At 47.8% G+C, this 14,014-nt stretch overlaps 1 protein-coding gene across 2 annotated transcripts in view; it reads right to left on the bottom strand.

Annotated features, from left to right (window-relative positions):
- Nucleotides 1-1,241: 1,241 nt before the first annotated feature.
- Nucleotides 1,242-14,014, bottom strand: part of TRANK1 (tetratricopeptide repeat and ankyrin repeat containing 1) — a 147,786-nt gene continuing 135,013 nt past the window's right edge. For both annotated transcript variants that reach the window (XM_045297438.1, XM_045297439.1), the window contains 3 exons: nucleotides 8,039-11,070; nucleotides 6,414-6,512; nucleotides 1,242-3,069 (listed from right to left, as the gene is read on the bottom strand). In XM_045297438.1, coding sequence (XP_045153373.1) covers nucleotides 2,969-3,069; nucleotides 6,414-6,512; nucleotides 8,039-11,070 — 3,232 coding nt within the window. In that variant the 3' untranslated portion in view covers nucleotides 1,242-2,968. The remainder of the gene's footprint in view (nucleotides 3,070-6,413; nucleotides 6,513-8,038; nucleotides 11,071-14,014) is intronic.

Raw genomic sequence — 14,014 nt, 5'->3', positions numbered from 1 at the left:
CAGGCCTCACCACTGGCAACCCCAAGTCATGTCCCCACAGCGGTACTGGGCCCAGCCCCCCCACAGCACTAAGGAAACCAATAGCTGATGCTCTCTGACCAGTGGGTTTGGGCGGGTGTCAGGATCCATTGAGCATACATCATCTCTCTTGTCTTTATCTGATAAGAAGTGTGTGACACGAGCTCCAGATGTAGGGTTACTGGGTACTTCCCAGGGTACCCAGCAAACCTAGGGCTCATTTTGAACTCCAAGCGAATTGCTCCAAGGTAGGCTAGCATGGGCCAAGCAAAGGTGAACTGCACTGTCTTTGATCCTAAGTTTGAGGTCCACGTGTATGAACAACGGTGCTCAGGGTACGAGGGGTGAGGGCGCTGAGGAAGAGTGAAGCCAACCTCAATTTCGGTTTTAGTGTTGGATTGGGCTGCCCAATGGGAATGACTTTGTAAAATCACTTTGACCTGTCCCTGTGGGGTGAGGTGCCAGGTGGCCACAGGCCACTGTAGAGCACACATGCATGTCCCTGTCAGGGTGGTGTTCCGTTCTTCTTTGGGGATTCATTAGAACAAAGGACAGATAAAAGGCTGAGGGGGCAGCTCTCAAATGCTCAAGGACAGATATGCATTGATAATGGACAGGAACCATGGGCCCCAAAAAAGACAACTTGATGGTGGGGGCTTCCAAATAAAACCAAACAAACTCACTGCCACTCATAGTGACCCTAGAAGAAATGCTCCTGTGTGTTTCCAAGACTGTAACTCATCTTCCTCTCGTTCTCCCCAGAAAGGAAGCTGGGCTATAATGTAAGTGCTGCGGACACAACAACGAGGGTACATCCCCTTCCCCACTTTTACACATCTCCAATTCTCCCCACACCAGATGATGACACTCCCCCAGTCCCCACACCCCACCAGGTGTGGAGTGTTGAGTGGGTCTAACTTGCCCCAGGTTACTTGGCTCAGGAATACAGGACAAGGATTCAATCCTAGGTCTCTTGCCTCCCGGGATAACGTGTTTGTTAACAAAAAAATCCCAGCAGCAAACACTGACAAATCCCCACTTACAGGCTCAGAAACATCCGAAGGAAAAAGGATTTGCACAGGGCAGCTGTGAGCCCCTGGGCTGATCCTTCACTTCCATCCCTGGATTTCTTCATTCCACAGGCACAGCATGTCTGAACCAGCAAGATTTATCCCTTCTCTCTCTGAGTAGAGATTGGAAATAAACAACAAGACACCAGCAGGTAAGCGAAGTGCTTTAATTTATATAAAAGTATGGTAATACAGCAAGATTTGATTTGGATGTTTGTGTGTGCACATGTGTTTTATTTTTCTGGCATGTGAAATTTATAAAAGACACCTGGAATTAAAATTAGAAACATGACTTAATAAAACTTGGAGACATAAACATTTCAAGAAAACAGGGTCACTTTGGAATCCAATGGGGAGACAACCATGAGCAGCAAAAGCAGCAGCAGCACGGGAAGAAAGTTGGTTCTGTTATGAGGTCAAAACAATTAAGGACCACGGTGAACTTGACCTTTTGCACCAGGGTGAGCTAAAGGGTAGGGGGTCAGAGGGCTCAGGACCAAGGCATGATGATTTCTCCTAGGAGGCTATACTGTGGGCTTCTGGCCCGTGGGTAGTGAGTAATAGCCTCCCATAAACAGGTCCCACCCTGCCCTCCTTCCACAGGACCTACCAGCCAAGTGGCAGTGATTCCTAGCCAAACCCCCATGGCTCACCAATCAAGGACTGGCGTCCACACTGTCCAATGGCTTCTGACCTGTAGCTCTGCTGATTACTATCCCACTGAGGTGAACTCAGCAGGTGGGGAGACTCCTCACAATGTCATCCTAAGTGAGGATGGCAAGCTTGCCAGGGGGGACCGAGATAAGGAGACACACTGGGCTGCACACACAATACCGTTTGGAATGCCTGCACCATAGCCAATGCAGAGTTAGGACCACCCGGAACCTCAGGCCACATTCCCAGCCTTTCCCTCTACCGAAAGGGCACCGAGGCTGGCCACTCAAAGGACGTAGACAAGTTCTTGACTACATCCTGAGGTAGTCTGTGACTTACACACGTAGCTGAGAATGACACACACACCAAGAAAAGCTGGGTGTGGGGAGGGGGGGTACACAAAGAGTTGTCACAGAGAGAGGTGGCTAACATATAAAAGAAGGAACTGGACTACACGTGGGCTCAGAGATGACCAGAGGACGGCCTGGGTGTGGCAGGCCTGCAGGGAGCCTGGCACACACAGCTCCTCCCTGCTGTCGGGCCGTGTCACAGCAGTGGGATAGGAGGTGGGGGAATCTGTGCAGTGATTGCCCAGCAACTCTGAGATGAGGGCTGTTTGGGGGGACGGGGGCTGTCTGGTCAGTTTTCAACTCACAGTGACCCAATGACCCCGGGGTGAGTAGAGCTGCCCCTGCTGGCTTTTCTAGGCTGTAAATCTAGAAACAGACAGCCTGTTCTTTTCCCCATGGGGCAGCTGGGCAGGTTCAAGCTGTCCGTCTTTAAGGAAGCAGCTGAGCTTAATGGCTACAGCCACCAGGGCTCCTCTGAGATGAGAGCGCCTTAAGCACTGTCTCCTGCTGGACTCATATCATGCTGGAGATACGCCGGAGGACCTGAAGGCAGCAGGGTAGAATCCCAGAAGCCCCTTCAACTGTGGCTCCTCTAACTGGTGTATGATTGGATCTGAGCATCTAATGCTGTTGGACTTTAACTTGGAAAACACGTATTTGGTCCCTGCACATGAGGGAGCAATCAGACCCTAAGCCACTATTAAAAGAGAAACAACAAGAACAAAAAGCAAAGAAAGGCATTCTTAAAAAAGAAAGAAAGAAAAGCATTCTTAGATAGCCTTTTTTTAAACACTGATATTCTTTTTCTTTCTGCCCAACGTTCAGAAGTCAGGATGAAATTCACTGAACATGCAGGAGGGAACATCGGATTGGACATTAATATTTCCTCTGCTTTCCACATTTCCGTGAACGCTTTATAGGACGCAGCTCACCAAAGTCTTCACCTTCATTGTCGTATTCATCCTCCTGAACGATGCCTATTAAAAGCACAGAAATGAAGAACAGAGGGTGATTTTGTTTTCACTCGACTGCATAATGTCTCTGCACTGCCAGAAAAACAGACAAATCGGTCACGGAAGTACAGCCAGAATGTGCCTTAGCTGGGAAGATGGTGAGACCTCATCTCACGTCCTACAGACGTCACACTTGGTAAACTGGAGGGTCCATGAAAAAGAAGAAGACTCAATTAGATGCACTGACACAGTGGTTGCAGCAATGAGCGTAAACAGCAACAACTGTGAGGATGGCCTAGGACGTGGCAATGTTTTGTCCTGTTGTGGACAGGCCCCGCTATGAAATGGAACAGAATTGACGGCAGCTAACAACAATGAAAAACAAAGATTTAAATAAAATTTTAAATAACTAATGTCTCAATGATGCTTGCTTTAAAGTAAAGATGTGAAGAAATAGGATTTGCTTTGAGTATTGCTAATACTTCCCATGATGACCCAGAGAAAGCATCGTTCTCTGGAATTAAGGTTTATTTACAGACTGGTTCCTCTGGCCTGTGGTCTTGTCAGGTAAGGGTGGTACAGTTAACCTCAAGGTTGTCGGTCCAAGCTCACCCACTGCTCCAGGGGAGAACAATGAGTTACCATAAAGCTTTACAGACTCAGAAATGCTATAGAGCAATGGTCCGCAACCTGTGGTGGGTTGCAACCCTTTGGGGGTCAAACGACCCTTTCACAGGGGTCGCCCGATTCATAACAAGCAAAATTATAGTTAAGAAGTAGTACAAAAATAATGTTATGGTTGAGGGGGTCACCACAACATGAGGTACTGTATTAAAGGGTCGTGGCATTAGGAAGGTTGAAAACCACTGCTATATAAGGTCAAAGTGAATCAGAATCTACTTGACAGCAATGGGTTTGGACTTTTTTGGTCTAAAGGACATAGCCATCAAATAAGACCTAAATTCAACCACAAGCAAAGTTAGTATACCAAGATTTTAAGCATTCACAAAGCCATGGTGCTCAGCAGGAACTATATTCTAAAGATGTATTTTTTTAAAAAGCCCTGACATTTTCCTCCCAATTTCTTTGAACTCTTCCTTGGTTCAAAGGTCCAGATCCCAGTACATTCCATATTATGAGAATTCACAGAGGGTCATCAAGAGCTGACGGGAGTCCAAACAAGATGACATGTGGTCCACTTGGCAATTCTACTTTAGGTGTATATCCAATTGACTCAAAAGCAGGGACTCACACAGATTACATACAGGCCAATGTTCACTGAAGCATTAGTCACAATAGCCCCAAACAAAAAATAACACATGTCTATCAACACATGGATAAAAAAACCAATGCACGAAATATTATATAATTTAGCCATAAAGAGAAACTCTAGAAGTTGAAGATAGATGTAGAATGCCAATTTTCCTTATCCAAGATAGTCCACCCTTGTCTTCTCTTCTGGCACTGAAGGCCCAGGCTACAGACTCACTCTGCTCAACCCACAATCATTACCATCGAGGCAATTCTGACTCACAGCAACCTGTATGGTTTCCAAGGCTGTAAACCTTGATGGGAGCCGAGAGCTTCATCTTTCTCCCTCAGAGTGGCAGGTGGGTTTGACAGTCAACCTTGCAGGTAACAATCCAATGCTTACCCAACAGGACTACCTGGAGTACTTAAAACTACAACTATTGACTATAGGCACACTGAAAAAGGGGTCAAGAGTGAGACAGGGCTCACTGGTCTAGGCAGTCTATTGTTATCATCCATATACTGTCTCTCACTTTTGCTTCTCAAATCCTCGAATGCCTTAAACACTGTCCCTTACCACCTTCTTGCGGCCACAACATACCCACTTTGGATCCTTTCTGCCTACTTGAAATGTCCTTTGCTTACTTCTGACAAGCAGCATTCAAGAGACCTAGGCAGACTATCTGATTTCTAAGCCAAGAGCTTCCCAGTTCTCCCTTTTTCCTCCTGATCCCATCATCCCTGGAGGTAGTGGTACACTCTGACCTCTGCTTAATGTCCAAATTCCTACTCTCCCCAGTGATGTAGTGGTTACAAGTTGGGATGTAATCCTTGAGGGCCAGCAGTTCAAAACCACCAGCCTTTCCAAGGGAGAAAGACAAGGCTTTCTATTTTTGTCAAGAGTTTTGTCCTAAGAAACCCACAGAAGCAGTTCCACCTTGTCCTATAGGGCTGCTATGGGTTGACATCCACTCGAGGGCAGTGAATTTTGAGTGAGTGTATCTTCAGAGTCCACCCTCCTTCACATACAGTCACCCGCAATCATCAATAACTTAACCACATAACGGTACTTCACCTGCCAGACTTACCTTTCTGCTCAGGCTGTTTTAATCCCAACCTAGTAATTGAACCAACCAACCTTACCCTACTGGCATCCATGTTGGGGAAGGGAATCTGCTTGGCTACGCACAAGCCGTTAACCCTCTGTGGGAGGGTGCAGCCCAGTGTCCCCTAGGATCTTGTTTGGTTTTTTCACAGGTGTGTCCCCAGGCCCAGAACCCTGCTGATACATACTAGACAATCAACAATTATTTATTGAAGTAAAAACTGAGTGCTGAACCCCACCAGACTGGAAGCAGGAGTGGTACCGAGGGGCACCTGTCAGATTCTGAAAGAAAAAAGAGATGTTTAAGAGCCAGGTAGATCAGCTCTAGCTTTTATTGGGGAATTCCCAGACAGAGATGGTGCCAACATTCCTGCAGTAAGCAGCAATGTGTGGAGTCACCCCGGTAGAGGTCAACACAGAGGACAGTGTGGAGTGTGGATTTATACACCCAGTGCTTACATATAAGGATATCTGCAAGGGGCAGGAGAAACCCCATCTAGCGTGCACAGGTTAGGGCTGCTTTGTACTAGTAAATGGGTGCCAATTACATTACTATGAAGTCAGGGGGTTGGTGGGTTTTTCCTGGCTCTGGTCACTGCTCAGTAAGGTACTCTGGTTCTCTTCCAGAGTCCTCTGTGGGCAGGATCCACTTTGTATTGTTCAGGGTCCTCCCGTCGACACAAACATTTATCAAGGGATGGCTTTGCAATACATCCTTCCTTCGGAGTCTCAGTACTCAGCATGAATAGTGACTGAGAGTCATCCAACAATAGCTCATGACTAGCAAAGCGGGTTTTGGCAAACAACGAGAGCCTGGACTAACTGCCCTCTCAGTATAGACCGCTGCTGCATGCTGCTGCTCATAAGCTGCCTTGCTGGGGGTGCTGCTCCCAGACAGTGAGTGACCACGATTGACCTCACTGGGCAGCCTCATCCAGATTCATGTGGGTTGACAGTATCTAGAACCACGAGACCAAAGCATTGCCCCATCTAAGGCTACCGGATGGCTTACCTTCCTCCTGTAAGTGGAGCTCGGTTTTCCTCAACCACTCCTTCGCATCCCTGACCGACGGGATCAGAATGTTGACCAGTTTGGTCATCACCTCCTTCCCTAAAGAAGCCAGAGAACAAGGACTCTGAGTAAGGAGGCCGCCAGAGGTACTGGAACGCCAACTACTGAAGCAGAGTCCCTCCCACAAACGCCGGTCTGTGTGCATGTGCTTCTCTAGAGAACTACAGGGTAAGGACCCACAGTTGTCTTCGGCCACAAGATGCAGGAAGCACAGCCAATGAGCTACCATTACGATGCTGACCTGACACAATGACCACTAAGTATACTGGAAGAAACTGGCAATAGCAAGCCTTTTCAAGGAAGCTCATGCTCAAATGTCATTAAGCCTCAAACTGAAGAGGGTGTCTGAATTATTTAATATGGTTTCAAACATGCATTCGCATTTTATACCTGACTTACACTTAGTGTTGCTAGGGAAGGTTGTAAGGGAATCTGATTCCAGTACCACCTAAGAATTGCTGATGAGAAAAGGCTCACATTGCGTATGATTTAAGTCCTTGTAGTTATTGGCGTGGGCCATTGAGCCGATTCCAACTCATTGCAGCCCTACACGGCAGAGTAGAGTGCCCCCATAGGATTGACCAGGCCGTGATCTTTAGAGAAGTGGATCACAGCATCTTTTTCACCAGCAGAGTCACTGGTGAGTTTGAACTGTCAACCTTCCAGTTAAGTAAAGATCAATGAGAAGACTAGTTACTTATCTCCAGATACCAGTCAAGGGTTCAGCACATAGGAGGTGCTCACGAAGCGTTCACTGAATGAGTGAATCAAGAGAACCTTCGCCACCTAGTGAATGTAGTGACTGTTACTGAGTTGTATACTTAAAAAAGGGTGAGAATGGCCACAGTCTTGGGGAGGGGTTCCCACCGGCTTCTGTATCTGATCAGTAAGCCTGTTTCTTTTATGACTTCAGTTCTGTTCCCCATTTCTCTCTCTCTCTCTCTCTCTCTCAAAAAAATAAAACACAGTGACCCCCTGTGGATTTCTGAGAACAGTTTACAGGAGTGGAAAATTCATCTTCCAGGAGCTGTGGGCTGGTTTCCAACTGCCCACCATGCGGATCACTGCCCAATTTGGAACCCCTGCACCACCAGGACTCCACCACTCGCCCTCTTACTCTCGGACCTTCTAATATGATCCTTTTCAGATGATCTGCTCCATCAGCCATCACCCATTCACTATTACAAGTTTTAAAAATATGTCTTTTTAAAGGGAAAAAGTAGTGAAAATGGCAAATGCCTTCATATATACATATATATACGTATGTGTGTATCACAATAAAATCAGGACCTCAAGACCTTAAACATTCTCCTTTCCTCAGTCTTCAATAGTGCCAGGAAACCCAATCAGCCCAGCTGAACACAAATCCCAACTGCGGGTAAGGGATGACCCAAACGATGAAGTTTTGCTCTAATTGGAAAACACACACTTCTCACGTTTCTGCTAATGACAAACACCCTGACCTGACTCAGGTGCTGCTTGTATTCTTGAATCCCCCCACCCCCACCCCGGCTTCGGATTGGTTTCTAGCGTACTGGGTCTCCTGTGGCCGGGACCCCCCTTACCGGCTCTCCAAGCCTTCTGCCTGTAGAGTTCCTCCACCTTGTCGCAGACCTTCTTGATGTTCTCCTGGACCTTCCTCTGCAGCATGTGGCTGTGCTCCTTCGAGCCCAGGTGGCTGCGGATCCACATGCTTTGCTCGATGTCCTGCACCACCAGTTTGCCTTCATCAATGGCCGGATCGACCTTCTCGAGGAAGAAGGCCGCGTATTTCTGGTAAGCCGCTTGCTGCCGACGGTGGCCTTCCAGGCGGATGTGCTGCTCATAGGACTCGCTGTTCAGTTCCAGGCCCTCTTCCCCTTCCAGCTTGGCCCTGACAAGGGCTGCTACCTCGGACCCTGCCTCCTCAAACGCTTCCCGGGGGTTAAAGTAGGTCTCGCGGATGAACTTCACGCCACACAGGTCACACTGGGTCCGGTCGACGTCGGCCCTTTTGAAGTTGCTGGCGCTGGGCTCGCGCGGCTCCTCCCAGAAGCGCTCGGCCTGGGCGCTCACCCTGCGCCACCAGCTGACGCACAGGTGGGACACCACCAGGCACACTCTCCTCAGCTTGCGCTGCAGGGACGCCTTCCGCTGCTTCTGGGAAAGGATGGCGGCCAGGTGGTCATCTCGGTCCTCCAGGGCCACCTCCTCCACCGCCTCCTGGTCGAACCCGTCTTCCGACTCGGCGAAATAGTCCCCAGCTTCCGCGCAGAATAAACGGTCGAGCTTGGCCTCCTCGTGAACCAGGCCGCGGGCCCTGTAGTGGCCGCTCTCCCAGCGCCAGTGGCAGTCCATCAGGTACTCCTCATCCCGCTCAAAGAGCAAGGTCTCCAGCGCCATAGCCATCGCCTTCACGTCGAGGGCCATCTGCACACGCCGCAGAATGCGGAGAAGCCTCAGGGGCACCTGGGCCCGGTAGCTGGCCTTCAGCAGCTTCAGCCGCCTGTCCATCTCGGGGAAGTGGCGGCGCAGGAGAGGCTTGCAGTAGGGCTGCAGCAGCTCCTGGGCGTTCACCAGCATCACCAGGCACAGCACCAGGCACCGCTCGGCCTCGCCGGAGACCACGTAGTTGATGTCCCCGAAGGCGTCGAGCAGGACGTTGAAATTCACATTCTCAGAGCCGCAGAGCACCTTGACGAGGTAGGAGAGGTGGGACCGCAGGTCCTGGACGGCTCTCGGCACGTCCTTGGGCTTGTACTCTTGGATGAGGAGGAACACGTCCCCGAATCCCTTGTCCCTCTTGCAGAGCAGGAACTCCCAGTAGTGCAGGAGGGAGATGTAGCTCCTGGGGAGGCACAGGATGGTGCTCCTCCTGAGGCGGGCCACCATCACAGCACAGTGCATGAACTGGAACTCCAGCAGGGCCACGGTGTTCCCGATGCTGGGAATGAGCGGTTCCTTGCACCGCCTGATGGGGACGTTCATGAAACGGGAAAAGAGCATCGTGTAGTCCTCGGGGTTCTTGTACACGTAGAACTGGTCGATGCAGTTCTCCAGCAGGCGGATGAAGCAGAGGTGGATCTTCTCAGTCCCTTCATCATCCTTGTTGGGCACCAGCATGCCGAATTTCCCTTCGACCCCTTTGATTCGGCTGCCCCTGCCCCGGTCTTCCTTTTCAGCCTCGAGCGCCTTGAGCTCCCTGTGGTAGCTGTCCTCCTCTTGGTGGAGCAGCTTTTCAAACTCCTCCGGGAAGTTGGAGGAGACTAGGAACACCTGCATGGCCCTCAGCCACAGGTCCGTGGACTCCCGCCGGTTGCGGGCGCTATCGTTTTGAAAGAGGAAGTGGATGTACTGTTTCAAAGCGAACCTGTAGGGTCGGAAGGATTTGTAATGGGGCTTGAGGATTTCTTTGCATGCCATGGGGTTCTCGGAAAGCATTCGCTGATAGAAATGCTTGGGGAAGAGGACATTCAGAAAAGATTTGCAAGGGCCGTACATGTCTGGGGACAGAACATAATCAATTTCGTCAAGTCCTTCAGCTAGGATTTTAGGGAAGGTTTGTTTGGCTTCCAAAAGCAATCCGTTGATTGCCACAAGGTGTATTTTTGACTGAACCAGACACTTGGCCTCATAGCGCCGCAGAGGCCGGTGGAAGTCTTGACAGTTCTCATCTTCACATTTTAAGCCCACGGTAAACCTCGCGCAGATGCCTGGGTAGGGCTTCGCCAGCAGGCTCTGTGAGATCTGACACAACCTGCTCAGGAGGTGCCTGTTGAGGGCGAATTTCACGTGCTCCGTCAGTATCAAAAAGTGATCTTTGGTTTTCTTCTCTTCCGAGGTTAAATCCAGGTCAACGATTATTCTTAATATGGGCCCAGGGTCGTTCTGTGCTATCTGGCAATATTTCACATCCACTTGGGAAATTCCAAAAAACTCAAAGCACGATTTGACCATTTCCTTCTCAGCATTGTTCGTGACTTTTTTCAGGGCCCTGACCAGATTGAGCAGGACTTCCAAGCCCGCCGGGGCCAGGGCCAAGATCTTCTCGGGCTCAGTCTCACAGTGGCTAGCTACTTCATAGAGTGCTTCCACCACACCGGCTGAGTGGTTGAGCGTGTCAAAGTTGAAGAAGGCCCTTTTGAGCTTCTGAAAGTCTCTCAGGATCACCCCCTGCAGGAACTGGGCCTCAGCAATGCCAGACAACTGGCTGGTTTGATAGCACAGATCGAGGGCTTCTCTCAGAATGCCCTGGGTATGTTCCAAGTCAGAATCCCTGGCCACATTGAGGCGGGCCGCCCCCAGCAGGCATGAGGCCTGGAACTCCTTGTTGGTGGTGAGCCTGGCAGCCTCCAGGAGGTAGCCGTGTTGCTTCATCAGCAGGGCAGCCTCCTCTTGCCTGCCCTCTCTCTTCAGCAGGTCTGCGGCTTCTGCTAGTCGCTTCCGGGACTTCAGGAACACCAGCTGGTCTTCTATGTCTAGCTTTGAGAGGACAGACATCATTTCATTGATCTTACTTGCACTGAGATACTTTGCTGCAGCTTCCAAGTAGAGCTGGCTGGAAGAGTAGGACAGTTGGGAGATGGGAAGGGTCTTGGCCTTTAGCATTTCTTCATACCTGCAAAAATAGAGAATACAAATGTCAGCTTATTATCACCCACCCAATGGAAATTTCTCTCCAAAAGGCAGAGTAGAAAAAGGTTTAAGAAAATCCACGCATGTCACTATCACACTGATCAAATGTGCTTACAAATGCTTCTTTTTATGCTAAAACAAACCAAAAAACCTTTATTCTCAAAAGGAGCCAATAACTGGTGAGTTTAATTTATAAAATATAATGGAGTTGCAGTTCAAGGAGATGACAGTCTGAAAGTCAATCAGTGAAGCAAAAAGCATACATATTCAAAACTGTCCTTGAAAAACTATTCCTCATACTCCCATAAAAGAAAAACTCAAACCCCTTGATGGCCATTGCGTCAGCTCCGTCTCATGGCATCGCAAAGTCTGAGCCTGACTGCTTGGGTGCAGACTGGAAGTGCACACCACTGTTTGCAAGGCAGTGGCTTTTCAGAGACAGGCCTTTCTTCCCGATACATTCGAACCAACAACCTTTATATCACTAGATGAATGCAAACCTCTTCCACTACCCAGGCAAGGGCCCTTTTAAGCTTCCACAAAGCATGGCAATCATTTTAGGTACATAACTCTGTCCAGTTCAGTACGTGATGAGTGAGCAACAAAGAAGATGGGAGCTGGAAACCCTGACAATTACATGTGGGTTTTCTCTTCAGCCAAATATGCATGGTTGCCCGAGTGTGAGATTCCTGAGGCTCAGGTGGGCTCCCTTGACTCTGCTGATCAGTGGGCATATTCGGACATCCCGCCAAGTCTCAGAACATCAGAATATAAGTTCCCAAACTTATTTGGCCTACCACCTCCTTTTCAGGGAAAAATATTACTAAGGCCCTCCCTGGCAATTGAAAACTTTTATACTAAAGCCTATAATCCAGGAATAAGTGTAGGTATCTACTTTTGCAGCCCCACTGGATCATTACAGGGTGCGCTGTATCCCCTGGGAAACACTACACTAGAACAACCCAATACAATCTGTTTTCTCATGATAGAAAGTGCCTAAGGGGCCATCTTGTATATCAGAGAGAGAGAACAAACAAACCCACTGCTATCAAGTCTATTCTGATTGATAGGGACCCTATATAGGATTCCCGAGGTTATAACTCTTTACAGGAGTGAACTGTCTCCGCTTGCTCATGAGGATGAACTGGTGGGTTTGAACCAGTAATTCAACACTTACCCAACGATGCCACCAGAGGACCTAAAATCATCAGATTTCCTAGTGCAAAACTTCCATCAAAATGAGTAAATAAAGCATCAAGAAGGCAGTATACTCTGATGAGCATTAGCTATATGGAGTTTTTGGAGGCTATATGGAGTTTTTAGCAAGTTTAAGAGCCCAGATAATCTCTTTATAAAACAAAACATTTTTTACTGGAGTACTGTATTGCAGAGTAAATGCAAACTAGCACATCTTGTCTTCAACTATAAATACTTCCATATATATTTCTAACAGAAAAGGAGTTTATTAACAAAAGCACCTTGCCACTACCACAATAAAATGAATAAGAACACCCTCCTATCTTCTAATATTAAGGACCCTCGGTGGCATAGTGGGTTGATTATGCATCGGGCTGCAAGCTGCAAGGTCGGTGGTTTGAGATCACAAGGCACTGCTCTGAAGACAAGCCTTTCTATTCCTGTAAAGAGTTAACAGCCTCAAACCCACAGGAGCAATTCTACACTGTCCTACAAGGTCAGTGTGAGTCAGCATTGACTCAATGGCAGTGAGTTTAATGTCTTCTAATACTGATTCTACACTGAAATGTCCCACTTGTGGGTGCTGATTTGGAAGAATAATACACATTGCTTTGGTTGATATTTTTCTTTCTTTTCTGTAAAAAAACAATAGCGAGTAGGGTCCTTTAAGTCCTTCTAAACCTCAGAAACTAGTGGGGCCAGCAGGCTGGACACGGAACCCCGGGAATCCCTGACCTTATAGATGGCATCCTGAGAGGGTAGTGGGAATACGTGAATTTATAGCCAGCAGGTCAGAAGCATTAGTGCAGAGAGGACTCTCCAAGGATATGGCTGTTGTCTGCGGTCATGAGCCCTTTTAGCAATCTAAATTTGCCTGTGTTAGCCTTCCCTTTCACCCAAGTTAATAAGTTCTTACCCTCTAGTTAGTGATTTGTCCTCCCTTTTCTTCCCACCACTGTTAACCATCAAAAAATCTTTCTAACTTAAGAACTTGGTGAAACTACTTATAAAGGAGGAATAACCCCAACTGCCCTTCATCTCCAAGGAATAGAAAATTTTATTGCCCATGTCTAGGGTTGGTGTTTCTCTTTCAAATGTAAAATATCCTTAAAGCACCTTTGGTTGGGCCAATTAGCAAACGAGCTTTACATTCATTATACACAGCATTCAAAGGGCAGGCACAGAAATCTAATGTGAGCTTCCAGTTAATAAGACTTTTTTCCAAGTCTAAAAAGTCATGGGAAAATTGGATTAAACGATAACGGAAGGTTTCCAAAGACTTTCTAAAGTCCCCTCTACCCCGTCCCCAATACTCAGCCTAACTACACTCATAGCTCAAACCAACATATCATTGAAACCTCTCTTATTTGGTTTGGTTATCTGAACTCATAAGGTACTTGAGTAAGGTCTGCTTAAACATCACCGAATCACACACACTGTGTGTATCAGTACAGTGGCTTATCCATGTTTACTTAACCCAATTAATCTGATCCTCAATAAATGCCACTCACTTTGTATGATGCATTATAAAACTGTCACTCATTGTGTATATCACACCTAACGATGGTATCAAGGGCCTTGATTAGAGGCTTATGCTCAATGACCAACAGTAGCGCAGGACACCTACTTCCTCACTTCAAAAATAAAGATCCATTTCTTTAACTGGGTGCTGGTTTACAAGTTTATTTTGTAAAGATTATGTTACTTTCTAAATCTAAGTTATACTTCCA

The sequence above is a fragment of the Echinops telfairi genome, unplaced genomic scaffold (assembly GCF_000313985.2).
Source record: "Echinops telfairi isolate 266 unplaced genomic scaffold, ASM31398v2 ScPeMD7_7420;HRSCAF=8458, whole genome shotgun sequence".
NCBI classification, from domain to species: domain Eukaryota; kingdom Metazoa; phylum Chordata; class Mammalia; order Afrosoricida; family Tenrecidae; genus Echinops; species Echinops telfairi.
This window is presented reverse-complemented; position numbering and strand designations above follow the sequence as displayed.